We start from the raw sequence: 15,934 nt of genomic DNA on the forward strand, positions 1-15,934 counted from the left end.
TGTGAGAAGAGGCTGCTTTTGGCATTTTAGTTGTAGGCATTTTCAGCTTAGTGGCATCTCTCCGGTATTACTTCTGTGCATCTGTCGGGCTTTCGGTAATCCATTGATTAAGCTCACTCAGAAAATTAGGCACCAGTGAGTAGACATTCTCTGTGCATGTTCAGCTACAGAAGGTTTCCTTCTTAAGGTTTATTCACTTTTCCAGTTCTCATGACTGCATGTACAACACAACACAAGACCTAGTTTTCCTAACATGACTTAGTTGCACATGTTTGTGTGATGTGAGACACAACTCTGGTGGAACATGAGGTTCCCTTAGCATTGTTAACAGATTTGGATTGATAGTCTGATTTATTTGTAGGTGAAGGAGAGGGAAGTCCAGTGTTTGGGGTTTGTCCAGGATGTCAGGACCAAGTGTGATTATGTCTGTGCTGATTGTGAAACTCATCTTCTTTCAAAGATCCCATGAGCACGCTCTTCTGTGCCATGAATTTCAAGTAGCTCAGTCATATGTTAAGAATGGTTTACCTTTGTGGCTTGGATGTCAGTTTGTGATACAAGAGAAATTCTATTGCTACTGTGACATAAAGTTCTGTTGTATAGGAATATTTAGTTGGGTATTTCAAAACGAATCCTTCTTTATGGCTAGTAAAGAGTTAAACATACATAAATAACTTGTAAGTAAATAGTAAATAAATGAACTTTCAAGATGGCGCTGTGCTGCTGTGTACTCTGGGAGCTCTCTTCTCTTGAGCAAGTGACTTGTGAGGCTTTTACACCTCTCATTTTTCACACACGCATATACACCATATAAGGTGATTTAACGCATTTTATACTTGTGTAATACATGCTGTTTGATTGGGAGGTTGACAGGTGGCAGTTAAAACCATGAATTAGAAGACACAGGATGTTACTGGGGGAATGGTCGGCTGGTATTTACTCCTTGACTACCTATTATCTCTAACATACCTTATTTCCAAGTATTGAGGCATGAATCTGATTGTAAAAAATTAGCATTTCTTCTGCTGGAGCAGCAATTTGTGTCAGATTTCAGTCTATTTTGAGTGAAAACCAATGAAGCCTGGTTGAAAAATGGTGAGTAAATTGCTGCCCTAATCAAGGTAAATCAAGCTCTGAGCATATGGCTGATGGCAAAATTCCACGAACCTTCTGCCCCAAGCAATCAGCTCATCTCACTTGATGATGGAATGAGGCAGGACCTGTCTCTTCTTAGGAAGGCAGAGAGTTGGCTGGTAAGAGTGGGGAGGAGATGTATTTAGTCAGGCATTATTAGCAGAGTGATCTGGGTGACAGCATGAATATAAATAGAAGGGCACTCACATAGATAATAGCTCTTGGCTCTTAACGCAGCTTTTCATCTTCAAAGCCTTTTACAAGGATGGCTCTTCCAGACACTCTGATCTGAGACTTTTATTTGCATGTTGCTTCTTCAGCACAGGGAAAGCAGTGATTTTCAGAGATCACGTTTTGGTCACAAATTGGGGGTGCATCCTCCAGAGCCCTCTGCGATTTTCCATTTTGATTGGAGTATATGGAAAGGTCTGAGCTTTGATTAGCTATCCTACAGTCATTTTGAAATTCTTGGGGTGTGCATTGAGGTGGTGTGGTCTGTCTTTTAGACATGCTAGATTTCCAAGGAGAGCCAGAGCATGTGTGGAATTTCATCAGCTTTTAAGTTTAGACCTTCGCATTTTATTTTCTCCTTGCCGAGTATTCTCTTTTCTGAGTCATGTCAAAAACAAACAACTGCAACCCTTCCCCTGTTTTAGAGTAGCAAGCCTGGAATTAGGAGTGGGACTCTTTGCTTTGCAAAACTCTTTGTAAAAAAACCAACCTTCCTCTCCCCACACTTAAATGATTCTGCAGAACTATTCTGTCTTCTAGTACACCAGTGATAAGAGATCTTTGATGAAGGATGACTTTTATCTTCCTAAACAGTCCAGATACAATCTCCTTTTCATAACGCACTCGTTCTCAAGGTGTAGCCTCAGCCTCACCAGGGAACTTGTTAGAAATACAAATTATTGGGCCCCATTCCAGATCTACTGAATCAGAAACTCTGGGTGTTAAGACCTACAAAGCCCTTCTGGGGGTTCAGGTGTACCTTAAAGTTTGAGAACCACTGATGATATGGGTGAAATTACAGGGGATGGTGTCCTCACTTCTTTATGGAGCTTAGGGTCACGCTGGAGGCTCCCCCATCATGGAGACTTCATACTCGTTGCGGCTTAAGCACCTTGGTATGGATAGGAAGGGTGATCTTCAACCAAACCAAAGACAGCCTTTGGTGTTACTGAAGTCCTCTGGGTGTGTGTGTGAAGAAGTATCTGGAGCTAGCAGAGTAGCTTCGTGGTCTGCAAAGCCAGCTGCAGATTTGCTTTCAGGGGACCTCCATCCACGGAATCCGGGGGGCTCCATGGAGGCGGCAAAGGTGTGCCCCCTCCCTCTGCAGGCTGTTACCGGGAAGGGAACATGTTAATCCCATAAAAAATCCCCTGGGCCAGGACTTAGTGTCAGGAACACATCCTAAGACAAGGGGAGATGAGAAACGTTTTGTTGTGGTGAGCCAGTTACCCGCACTGTAGGAAAAGGCGAACAGGGATATGGGGGTGGGGGGGGGAATTTAGATATATTCCTGTTCGTAGTAGAATGCCTTGTGATGATAAACTCAGAAGAGGCTGGACTCCTAAACCATGCCGATATCATTGTTAGCCCTTTATAACCCTACCTTAAACTGACCCCAAGTTTAATTATTGCTTAACTCAAACGGGATATGTGGACAGTCATCATAGTTCCTCTTTCTGTGACTTTTCTAATGAAATGAAAGTTTGCTGTCCTGAAACATTGCCTTGTATGTATAAGAATTTAATATATGATAAAGAGAGGATGAAAAAAAGCTCCAACGGAATGGGAATGGATTATTTAAACCACAATGTTGGGCAATTGGTTATTTTACTTAATATAAATGAGAAATAGCCGTATGTGGCTAATGGCTACCAAACTGGACAGCCACTTAAGAGCCACACCTCACAAGATATTTGAGCATAAATTCCCCATGTGTTTAAAACTTAAACATGAAAGTTGAAATTCCAAAGAAGTTTTACTTTGGGTGTCTTAGGGTGGGGAGGACTTTTTAAGAAAAAAACAAAACAGACTAAAGTTCTGAATGGTCAAAAGAAAGGACTCAAGGGCAGACTGGGGGAAAACCTTTATAATAATGTGTAGGGCTCTTAACCAATTTATGAAAGCTACTAGTAGAGTTAAAATATGGGAAGGCATGTGAACAGACAGCACATGAGAATTATAAATTAAGAAAACCATATACCATATTTTGAATATCGTTTGGAAAAAGGTGAAAAGGAAGCAGTACTTATGTCTAGGGGAGGATATTAAATTTAGACATATTCTCTCACACGCTATTAGACAAAGTGTGAGTATAGCAGACTGGATAGCATTTGATCATTTTTCCTCTATTTTGACCCCATAGTCTAACTTCTAGGATTCCACATTAAGGAAACATCAGAAATGTAAACAGGACTTTTGGCTGAGGGTGATCACCACAGCATTGTTTATAATGGTGGACAAAACAAAACAAAAACAGCTTAATGATCGCAGTGGGAGAATGGTAAATCAATTATTTCTTATGCATAATAAAAATTATATAGCCATTTAAACTCATATTTTCAAGCAATTTTAGTGACATGGGGAAATGCTTCTTATGTGATATTAAATGGAAAAGTGGATCAAAATTCTATATGAATGCAATTTAAAAATCATAGAGGAAATACTATAAATATAAAAGTGTTTATGCCCAGGTGTTGGAATTAAAGTGACTTTAATTAGTTCCTTTGTAATTTCATTTTCCAAAGTTTCTGCAGAGAATGTATCTCTTATAGTAAGAAGAAAAGTAAGCATTGAAAAAGTGAAAGTGGGACATATTATTTGCCCAAAATAAATAAATTTCACAGCCCCCTTACAGCCTCTGAGTGGGATTGTCATTCCATCCTGCCAGAGTGATGTGAGAATTTTGGAGATTTAACTTGGTCGCGGTCTCAGATGGCTTTCTCTTTGGTATTTATTTTGATACCCTTGAGTTCTATTTAAAATGATTGATTTGGTGCGTTTGAATTGATGTCTTGTTTTACAATCCCAGATTACCTTTCTATAGTGTCTGGCTAGAGGCAAATGGATAAAGAGTTGAGCTACTGAAGAACCATATATTTTTTTTCTTTTTGATATGTGCTGTATAAGCCCCTGACACTTAATTGATTTATTATACATTCAGGGACCTTTTTTTTTTCCTTTATGGAAAAAACTTTGTGCCTGATTCTATTTTTCGAGGTGCAGTGATTTTCTTTAATTTATAGGTGAATTAAAAAGGAAATAATCTCAGTATCCCACACATAATTTAGCTTCTAAGATTGCTTTTCCTTTGAAAATTGAGTCAACATAAAAATGCATCTCATTCAATAAAAAACTACTTTTAGGAAACTTGTGAAAATTTCTTAGGTTTTTAAAACCTTTATGTTTTAAGTATCTTGGTAGTAATAATCTGACACTTTTAAGAGAGCCAAGAATCGATGGTTATTTAGGATGGTGCTCTAGGTTCTCAAAAGGCGCAAACTCTGATTGACTTCTGCAATGGTTTACGCTGTGCTGTCCAGTTTGGTAGTCATTAGCTACATCTGGCTATTTTTAATTTATATTAAGTAAAATTAAAATTCATTTCTTTATGTGTATTAACCACATTTCTGCACAGTGACTGCAGTATATTGGACAGTGCAGATACAGAACATTTCTGGCTTTGCAGAAAGTTGAATTGAACACTGCTGACCTAGAGATTCAAACTAGCTATAATAAGCCCCCAGTAACTTCTTATTAATTTTAGAATGTTATTTAATGTGAATTCTGCCCGATCCATTTCTTTCTTAACAAGGCCTTCTTTAGCCTAAGGCTAAAATGAGTTATAGTCTCTGATAAAACCACAAATGATAAGAGGCAGGTTGGGAACAGTTTGGGGTGATAGGGGAAAAGGCTGATGTTTTAAATTTCATGCAGCTAAATGAATAATCTGAATGCAGAGTATATACAATTACGACTAAAAATACCTGCTATAGATGGATAGAGTTTTAGATTTGAAAAGGGCCATTGATTGCATCTTATCAAATTTTCTTAATTTTCTGAACGTGGAAACCAGAGAAATTAAGTGAATTATTCTGGTCACATAGCTGAGATAGTGGCCTTGTCACTCTTTACTCTCCAAGTTCACACTTCTTTTCACGTCCTATTCTTCTTCCTGGGCCAAGATGACATTTGTAGGAAGTTGCAGTACTATAATTCTGCTTTGCAGCAGCTGTAGAGGCAAGAGGAGCCAATTACAGTGTAATTATAACTTTATACAAGGTCACAAACTGTATTGTAAAAACAGGAAATTACCCTTTAAGAGCCCAGTCAGTCTTCTGGACCTTTTTCATATGTCTTGGGAAAAATTTGCTGTTGTAATTAATGGACACTTTCACCTTTGGTCTCTTGGAATTACATATATTTTATGAATCCAAAGAGAAATGTGCTTCCTTTTGAAAGTAGTGCTGTTTTGGGTTAGGGTATTGTAGTTAGGAAAAGTATTTGCCTTTTAAGAGCCTATTTTATTTTGCAATGCCTATGGACCAATTGTCACTAGCAAGAATTGCCACAAAAATTTTTTTCCCATTGCTAGTAAGTTGAAATGTCTATGAAATGGTTTGCCAATCTCACCTTTTATAAATACATAATATAAATATATAAAATATGTATATATATAAAACAGGATTATCTATTTCCATAGCTACTGCATAGTTTCTTTTAGTTGCTGAGCACTAGCTTTGGAAAGTGAAATAATTTATTCTAGGAACCTGACTACATACTGTGGAAAGATTGCATTTTGTTGTATCGGGAGATTCTTGGATTGTTTCCTCTTTACTCCCTCCATGTTCTGTTGATCCCTTCCTCTTTCTTCTTTACGGTCTTCGTTCAGAACCCCGTTTGCAATTTTGTGGATTTTTGTGTCTGTCTTCCAAACAGCGTACCAGTGATTTTTCTATAACTAATCTGATCAGTTATTTCACGAGCTGGTGTACAATCCTGCAGTGTCTGCTCACTCCCTGCAGGATGAACACTGGGTTTGGTTCCTTATTGTGGCAAACCGTTCTCTGCCCCTCTTTGGGCTCAGCCTGCCTCTCGCTCCTCCCTCTCAAGTCTTTGTTCTAGTTCTGCTTGCCGGCTCTTACCCTGGCCGTCACCTAAAGAATGACCCCCTCTGCCTAGCTCTGCTTTGCTTTCTCTTCTGTTTTCTTTTGGCCCATAGCACTTATCCCCTTCAGCCACTGGGTGGGAAATTCCCGGGATCCCCCTGAGCCCGGTGGCCTTGCTGGAGTCTGCCTCCTCCTTTCTCCCCTGCGCTGTGTCCTCCTCGCTGCCCCTGAGTTGGTGGATGCTATTCCCTGTCCGGGCACTGACAGTTCTTGGGGATGGAGCAAAGGCAGGATCGCGCTTCCTTTTCCGGCGGGCAGGGTGTGGGACCAGCTGTATTCTCTCTGTGCATGCTATTAGTGAGTGGGATACTTGGTTGGATGGACACACTTGTGATCAGCAGGTGGTGTTCATGTAGCTTGCTTCTGCCATGGATTCTTTTTTTTTTTTAATTTATTTATTTCTCTCCCCTTCCCCCCCTCCCCATTTGTCTGCTCTCTGTGTCCACTCGCTGTGTGTTCTTTTGTGTCCGCTTGTACCCTCAGCAGCATTGGGTCTCTTTTTGTTGCATCATCTTGCTGTGTAGGCTCTCCCTGTGTGCGGCACCACTCCTGGGCAGGCTGCACTTTTTTCACGTGGGGCGGCTCTCCTTGTGGGGTGCACTCCTTGCATGTGAGGCACCCCTACGCAGGGGACACCCCTGCGTGGCACGGCACTCCTTGCACACGGCAGCTCTGCACATGGGCCGGCTTCAGGAGGCCCTGGGATTGAACCCTGGACCTCCCGTGTGGTAGGCGGACGCTCTACCAGGTGAGCCACGTCTGGTTCCCTGCCATGGCTGCTTAAAACCAGTGGCTACAGAGAGGACTTGGTGGGGCGTCCGCTCACTGACGTTCAGGCTTAGGACACAAGAGCCTGTGAGGTCCTTGGTAGGCCTTCCGTCTGAAGTTTCCTTCTGTGGAAGACATCTCCAGGGGCACTGGTTAGACTAATGCAGGAATATATGCTCCTTCTTGATGCTGTGGTTGCGGATACTTGGCATTCAATAAAGCTTCATTTTGCATTTGCTTCTTGAGTGGACTGATTTCCGTGAAAGACGTGGTAGCGCTTCACAGATTCCTGTCTGGCTCGTAATAGAAATCTTGAAAGAATGCCCTTAGGAGAATGCACTTCTGCCCCCTCATCATGTGGGTTATTTTAGCAAACTGGCATGTACAGGGTAAAATTAGCCAGCCTCAATATTAAAAGACTACGTTTGCCAGTGTCCTCCATTGTATTAACAAATAGTCTTGGAACCGGTTGACCTGTTAAACAGGTTCCTTTATTTAGTGCTGTTTCCAGCTAAGCATTCAGAAACTAAGATTATCAAATGATTCATCAGTGAAAATTAGTAACTTCCCTTTTTTCCTGAATAATTGAAAAAGGCATAGTTTCTATTTAGATTGCAGTCATTCCTGTATATGGCATATTTTCTTATGCTGTCTTAGAAACTTCTAGAGGGCGGAGGTTATGACTGTTTGAACTTGCTTCCTCTGTTAAGCCCTGCATAATGCTACAATGAGCACCTGTAAATACTTCTAATAAGTGAGTGTTCAGTCATGGTATTTCTCTGTCCTTTATGTAAGTTTTAAGCAAATAAAGCATTCTGTAGCTAATTCTCTGCTTTCCATCAATCTCTCTCACATTGTCTGGGACAGTCATGATTTAAATTAAATTGTCATTGATCCAACTTCTATTCCTTAGACCTTGGACTCTCATTTTTTGGTCAGAAAATATAAGCCCTTGTGTTTAGAGAGTGTTTGTTGAATTAATGAAGATTAACTGCCTAATAGTTTACAGTTACCTTGTATATTTGATTTTTATTTTACTTGCTTATTTGTGTACTTATAGTTGTAATAGCAAGATGCTTAGATTGATATTTAAAGAACCAGTATAGATTTTTAAAATAGGATTTTATTGCATTGTATCATTTATTCATGAACATACATAAACAATAAGTGTACAGTAAAAGTTGTGAATTTACAAATGTGTTGTCATACATCACTCTACCACCAACACCTTGCATTGTTGTGAAACATTTGTTACAAACTTTGAAAGAGCATTGTCAAAATATTACTACTAACTATAGCCCATACCTTTTATTTGGTGTATTTTTCCCATCACCCACCCAATTATTAACACCCCGTATTCAAATTCCCTATTTGCTAGAGTTCACGAGAGAATATTCTATATTTGTTCTGTTAACCACAATCCATCTTCCACCACTGGAGTCCCTGTGTTGTATGTTCACATGCTTTAGTACAGTTTTTTTTTCAGTTCCTATTCTAAAAGAGGTATTTTTGTTCTTTGCATTTTGATTGTGAAATAGCTTTGCCACCTCCTCACAGTGTCTATCATAATATTTTGTATACAGCAGGTAGATGATAAATGGGTGATGAGTTAAACTACATTGCTATATTCCTGGTACATTTCAAGTAGTAGTTCTCAGTTTTTTCCCCCTACCATTACACACATGATAAACACACTTTTTTATGTACAGAACTTTTCAATATTTTTCAGGAAAATAAACCAAAGCACACCAAAGGTAGTTGTGTGTGTGTTTTAAGTAGGATGTAGTATTCTTACAAAAATTATCAGTATGTAACAAAACAGTCTTTTTTCCCCATTATGTCTTTTCATCTATCCTTGCATTTTTGCTAGTTTAAAATTTTTTCTACATGTGGAATAAAAAAGCACACGAAGTAAATGAGAGACTGAAAAACACTATGTGGTTGATCTCTGAATGGGTGCCTGTTCGTAGTGCCTGCTCCTGGGGGGTTCTCGTGGGCTCAGACGTGGCATGAACTAGATGGTGGGGTTTTTTTAGACCTCACTGTGAACTTACCCACCCACCCCCAGTCGTATCGGAATGCAAGTGCGGGTAGCAGTGTCAGCTCTAGAAAAAGCCTTGCCACCATGTCTAATTTGTAGAAAGCATCTTATTTGCAAAGCACTGATGCTTTAACTGTTCCTCTCATTGGGGTCACACACGCATGTGTGGGGGTGCTAAGCTGGCGTAGGTTTCCTGCTTCTTGGCACTGAGTGAAAGAAGACGTTGTTTTGAGGGTGGGCGGCCTTGCCTAACGTCACCACGGTGGATTTTGGCTTGAAACCTAGGCTCTGTGCATCCATCTTCGTGTGGTTATCATGACCTACAGAAGATGGATGGTTTTGCTCTGCCATGACCTTCATTATTGACCTTGTGCGGAGATGTACTATTGCTGCTATTTCCTATTACCAACATTGTATGACGTCCTAAATGTTATAATGAAATGGTAGCAGCTCTGATGGGATTGCATTATATTTGGAGAGGTTAAAACCATGTTAGTAAAATGAAAGTGCTCTGACTTTCTTTCTTTCTTTGGTTGCCCTTAGGTAACTCTTCCAGCAGGATGAATTAAGAGAGGAGGACGCTTACTCGTTAGGAATGGAGAGCACTGGGTCAGGTTCCAATATGCAAGACGCTTCATCCTCACCCTTAGAAAAGCAGCACAGCTCAGCGAATGGCAATGGAGAACTCGATTCAGGTAGGATTCTGTTTTCTAGATCCATTCGGCAGATTGGTCGATGGTTACTACCTTTATTTGACAGAGCGGTCTGCGTTACACTGAGATAACAAATCACCTCCCACCCTCTGTGGCACAGTGGCCGTGTGTGTGTCACTCACACCTGGTCCGGGCGATGGCTGCGGGGTGCTCCGTTGCACAGACCTTATGTGCCATTTCCCAGTGCTGCCATCTCAGCCCGGCGCACCAAGACATGGGAAGAGCAGGGCTTGAGGGTCTCGAGCCAGCAGTTAAATGCTTCAGCTCAGAAGAGGCAAGCTCAGAACAGACCACATGTTCCTGCTGCTTCCAAGGAGCAGGGAAGGATAATCCTCTCCCACGTGCTCAGAAAGAGGAGATCTGGGTATGACTGAACATTAGATGCCGACACCACCGTACTTTTCACAGCCCTGAGTGTTGCTTTCATGAAAAGTACATTGCGTGAAAGATCGTGTGAATTTGTGGTAAGGTATTTCTTCTGCCTTTCAGAAATCTAGAAGAAAAAGTCTTTGAATTTTAACATGTAATGACTGAATTTATAAATAGATCCTTTTCTAAATACTTAAACCAAGAAAAGGTTTACTTGAAAAGGATAACTAAAAGAAAAAGTCTCGCCTTATTTGTATAACAGCAAATTAAATGAGGACAGTTTAGTTGTCTGAATCATAAACCCTTGGTATGGGGAATTCATGTGGGAAAAAAAAGTCATTAACTTAGTGGGAGATTTTACCATTGTCCAAAGAAATTACAAGATTTGTCTTCTCATTTTGATGAGACGAGTTAAGGAGAGCATTCCAGATTTCTTGATGTTGTTGAATTTATTAAGTTTCTCAAATGATGTATCTCTTTATCTGGGGAAAATTTTGGAAAACCCTGAAATAAGTGACCATCAAAATATGTTGAAAGATGTTGTTCTGCAATTTTGATTTGTATTTCCATCTTTGACCCAAGTGTTGTTTTAAGAGACAACTTCTCTCCCTCCTTCCTCCCCTTCCTTTCCTTCCTTTTTTCTTTTCTCTCTCCATCTATCCTCCCATCCACTATCCGTCCACCCATTCACCCATCCATCCACCTCTATGTCTCTCTATTTTCCTAATATTTGACAGTAGGTTGTATACACCGTCTTCCTTGAAAGCATAATATTGCTGAGTACGTTTCCTAAGAATGAGGATATTCACTTCTATAGCCCCCTTCAGTACAGTTATCAAGTTCAAGAACTTTAACGTTGATACAAAGCCAGTAGTCTATTTTCCAGTTTTTTCATGTGTCCCCGTAATGTCCCTTTGGGGCTTTTTTCCCCCTTCCTTATGAGATCTAGTCCAGGCTCGTGTATTAACATTTAATTGTCATGGTCTCTTTAGTTGCTCTTTTTTTTAGACTTGTGAAACCTATATACAACATAAACTCTCCCATCTCAACTTCACCCAAGCACACCATTCATTGAGATGACTCACAATCACAGTGTTTTCATACCTCACCACCATCTATTACCAGAACATTTTCATTACCCTAAACAGAAGCCTTACACCCTTGCTGCTTTCTCTCCCCATCAAGTAGTTCACTTTTAACCTGTTCGTACGTAAAATAGCTCTGGAATAAATGGTGGGGATATTTGATTCTGCAGCCAATGCTGACATTGAGTTGTGGTGCTGGGAGTCTTTTCCCAGTAACAGTTTTCTGATGAGATGTGCCTAGCATATTGATGAGAAGGCAAACGCGGTGCGCCTCTGCTGCTTTGAAATTGACTTGCAAATGAGGACAATAGGCATATTATCATGAGTTCAAATGAAGTGGCGGGTACCCTTTTCAGTACTTTACATATGTTACCTCATTTCACCCTTCAGTACCCCAGTGAAATAGCTGCTTTGATTATGCCCATTTTATAGATGAGGAAACCATTTGTATGGCAAGGTTAAGTTACTGTGCCAGTGTGTTGGAGTTAAGATTTGGTGGCAGCCTGGCTCTGGAGCTGGGGATTTGAAATACTCAGTGTAGAGATAAGTCATTAGGAAATCCTTGATTTATTTCTAAATGTATAAATGTACTCATGGACACGCAGACACACCTGTACATATGCAACTTGGTGGCCCTGTCAGTAGGGAGGCATATTCATTCTCCTTCTCTCCCCCACTTTGCTCCTACCCACCCTCTTCCTGTGTGTGATGTAATACAGGACCACCTCTCCCTAACAGGCTTCCTGAGCGACTGCAGCTCTTCTCTGACGAAATGATGGGGCCAGAGAATGGGAAATGTACCCTGGTCACTCCCAGGGTGTGTTCAGTTTTTGGCGTTCCTTCGCCCACCCCCCACCCTCCCCAGCTGCTGTGATCCCTTGCAAGGATGGCTGGTCCCTCTGAAATGAACACTTCAGCTCAAAACAGTGGGATGAATGGCCTGTGGCTCTCATTATCCAGCTTTTGTGTGTGCGTTTTGCTGCTTTTTCTAAGGAAGCGCAAGTGATCGGTGGGATCAATAACTGACGCCAAGCCCTGTCACCGTAACAGGCTCCCATGCAAGAGTCTGCCTCCCCTGGACGTGCAGCGCGTGGCTGGAACGAGCACAGGGAGACAAGGTAGCCAGGAACGCGAGGCTCCCCGAGTCGACAGTGCTGTGGCCAGCAGCCCTGGGAAGGAAATGTGTGACGATCTGGTTTCTGGAATTCTAGGCTGCTTCGATTGTGATGATAAAAGCAAGCAGAACAATACACTGGCATAGTAATAAATAGCTTCTTCGACATTATTTTTACAGTCCTGCTCAATGCAGTTTTCTGATAATGTGTGTAGATAAAGTAGGGCTGCAAATGTAGGCAGGGCGAACCTCTAAGTAAAATGAATGATGCTGAAAATGTCGGCTTGAATTTTTTTTTTTGCCCTCTTGGCATGAGTACTGTATTTACCAGAGTGCCACCGGCTCTTCTATTTCAGATGGAAAGAAATCAACGTTCTTATTAGAAAAACTCAGACCTGCAAGTTTGGGAACTAGCCCAGTGGGACTCAACAGCATTCCTTTTGTTCTAACTCTCTTTTGAGTTTTTTGCTGCTTCTCCTACCTGGGTGATTTTTGCTTGGAAATTCATTGGACTGTCCTGGGGTGTCGAAAGATTAATTTTTAGGAGGATGACCACTGCCCTCCCTCCCTCCCCTCGGCCGACACTTGATGGAGTCCTGCCTCCTGCCTTCCTCTCCGGGCATTTGGCCACAGTTTCTTCCTGAGTTGTTTATAGTCTTAACTTCTGTTTAATACACTGACAACTGAACTAATTTTTAAAACCTTCTGATCGGTGGTTACAATACTATAAAGCTTTAATGCCTTCTTCATTTCTCCTTGCACATTTGTAAAAAATGTCTAGTCTCTGAGAAGGCGCCCAGGATGATTTTGCTCATTATCAATCTGCCTGTTCTTTCTTCCTGGCTTGCATGGTGGCTACGGGCTTTGTTATTCAGTCTCGCACATTTGCCATGTTTCAGACTGCAAGAGTGTACAACCCAAGAACTAATGACGTAAAAAAAAAAAAAGACGTGGGAGCAGTTTGTTTACTCCATTTTTCACTGGAAAGTAACGTATACTCTACCTCTTTAGGAAGGTATTCCGTTTATGTTTATTATGTTCTGTTCTGGCCACATAAATAGCTGTCTGTTTTCTAAAACTGGACTCCACTAATTAACGCCCCTGTTTTCCTTTAAACGGTGAAATGTTCTTAGTAGCTTTTCATAGTCTGTTTTCATTACGTCATGGGGCAGGGGCAGCGCCTGGTTCATTTATAGAGGACAGAGATTGTCAGAGTTTCCTTGATAAAATGTTTATGGGTTTAAGCGGTTTATGAATTAGCTGTAAATATTTGCTCTGGGTTTATGAGACCTCTACTCATAAACATTGTGCACGTTTATCTTTTGCTCCTTGAAATGTCCTTAGAGAATCAGCTGCTTAGAGCACAGAGGCCTGATAAAGTATTATACGTTACGGATTTTGAAAGGCTGTGTTGTGAATGACCCTAAATTTTTTTTTTTTGGACCCTAAATTTTGTGTATGATTTTATTATTCTGACAGTCCAGTTGAAGTTGCTAGTCCTGGCTGTAAAGGCTTTTTATGTTTTGTTTTTCAGTCTCATTCTAGGTCTGCCTTTTGGGGGTGCTTTTAAAGGCACTTTCTTTAGACCAGCTGGGATTAAAACGGTGCTTTCTTATACACTGTTCTTACTGACTCTTACCCCACGGACACGGTGGCACCTTTTCAACCAGGGTTAACTTGAATGATTCCTCGAGTACATGCTGAAGCATTTGCTTACGGCTTTTTATGTCAGGAAATGTAATTTGAATTAAAAAGTGGTGGCTACAAAATTTTTAGTAAGAATACGAATAGATCTAGATTAGAACTGAGTTAAATCCGAATGAAGAATACAGACTGCAGCACCTGGTCTCCAAGTTGGAGTTGAGCACTGAGGTTGCGGTCCTCACCAGACCACTGGTTTGCAGTGATTGAATGCCCAGTTCTCCGTGGTAAAGATCATGAGGTTCAATCCGGACCTTCTGATCCAGGGCCCGGGCCACAGGCGGCCATTCCTGATGGCCCATCCTCGATTTGAACGCCTCCAATGCGAAGGAGCTCATCGCTCAACGTGAGCGCCCATCTATTTGTCAACAGCCATAACTCTCCAGGAACACTGCCCAGGACCTTTTGTCTCCTTGGCCTGGGCTTTATGCCCATGTCTTCTCTCCAGGTTCTCTTCTCCTTCCTTACAAACAAGTTCCAAGGTCTCTGTCCACTCTGCCCTCCTCTCCAGGGGTGGCTTCCACCGCACCCCACCTCTTGGTCTTTCCTTGGCCTGACTTTGGCTCTGGAGTATTTTAACACCTGCCAGTACAGACAGACAAGGCACTGGAGGATCAAAAGGCAGGGCTGTTGGATTGGAAGGCAGTGGAACGACATGCCAAAGGGCTCCCTAAGATCGCCACCTTTGAAATCAGACCGCCAGATGTGCCTCCTCACTCTGAGGCTGAGCCTCGGGTGCCCCTGGAGAGGACCCTGACCTGTCTGAGCTCCGTCCTCTCTCCTGGAGAACAGGGGTAGTGGGAGCCGCCCGCCAGGGCTCTTGGTAGGACTGAATGAGGGAATCAAAAAGCACAGAGGGCTGGGTGCGCACATGGCTTCCCCTCCTGGATCTGCAGGTGCAGGGGGGGGCTGTGGGAGAGGGGGGCCTGAGCTGGGGCTGCAGGAGCAGGGGCTGAAGAAGTTCTGGACTTGGCACCGAGTTGGCTATCTCACAGGCCCTGTGCTCCCGTGCTTTAGCAAATAATAGTGCTGAGATGATGCCTCTGACCAGCAAAGGAGAGCGAACTTGGGAAATCTGAGGATAACAATACAGAAGCAGGCACCCAGCTCTGTGCAGGAGAAAGGGTTGTGTGATGCCCTGAGGTGATTTCTAGAATATGGCTGCTTTCTCTCTCTCTCTTTTTATTTATTTATTTATTTATTTATTTATTTATTTATCTCCCCTTCCACCCCCCCCAGCTCCCGTTGTCTGTTCTCTGTGTCCGTTTTGCTGCGTGTTCTTCCCTGTCTGCTTCTGTTGTTGTCAGCGGCATGGGAATCTGTGTTTCTTTTTGTTGCGTCATCTTGCTGTGTCAGCTCTCCGTGTGTGCGGCACCATTCCTGGGCAGGCTGAACTTTCTTTTGCGTCTGGGCAGGCTGAACTTTCTTTTGCTCCTTACGGGGCGCACTCCTTGCACATGGGGCTCTCCTATGCGGGGGACACCCCTGTGTGGCAGGGCACTGCTTGCGCGCATCAGCACTGCGCATGGGCCAGCTCCACACGGGTCAAGGAGGCCCGGGGTTTGAACCGCGGACCTCCCATGTGGTAGATGGACGCCCTAACCACTGGGCCAAGTCTGCTTCCCTCTCTCTTTTTAGTTTAGTTTACAAGCAGATCACTTATTTATTTTCACTTAAGCCCAAATATGCTGTGGGCTAAAAAGCTCTTCAGAGAAGATGTGTGATATACTGTAAAACAGATTTCAGAGCATGAGTACGACCATACCCTCTCTCTACTGTTCAACTCCACATGTTATAATATGATTTGAAATTCAGTACTCATAAAACAGAAG

At 42.1% G+C, this 15,934-nt stretch overlaps 1 protein-coding gene across 5 annotated transcripts in view; it reads left to right on the forward strand.

Annotated features, from left to right (window-relative positions):
* The window catches only part of SFMBT2 (Scm like with four mbt domains 2), a 274,334-nt gene that overhangs the window by 11,481 nt on the left and 246,919 nt on the right, over positions 1-15,934 (forward strand). For all 5 annotated transcript variants that reach the window (XM_058282433.2, XM_058282436.2, XM_058282432.2 and 2 more), the window contains exon 2: positions 9,664-9,815. In XM_058282433.2, coding sequence (XP_058138416.1) covers positions 9,716-9,815 — 100 coding nt within the window. In that variant the 5' untranslated portion in view covers positions 9,664-9,715. The remainder of the gene's footprint in view (positions 1-9,663; positions 9,816-15,934) is intronic.

This window comes from Dasypus novemcinctus, chromosome 20 (genome assembly GCF_030445035.2).
Source record: "Dasypus novemcinctus isolate mDasNov1 chromosome 20, mDasNov1.1.hap2, whole genome shotgun sequence".
Taxonomy (NCBI): Eukaryota; Metazoa; Chordata; class Mammalia; order Cingulata; family Dasypodidae; genus Dasypus; species Dasypus novemcinctus.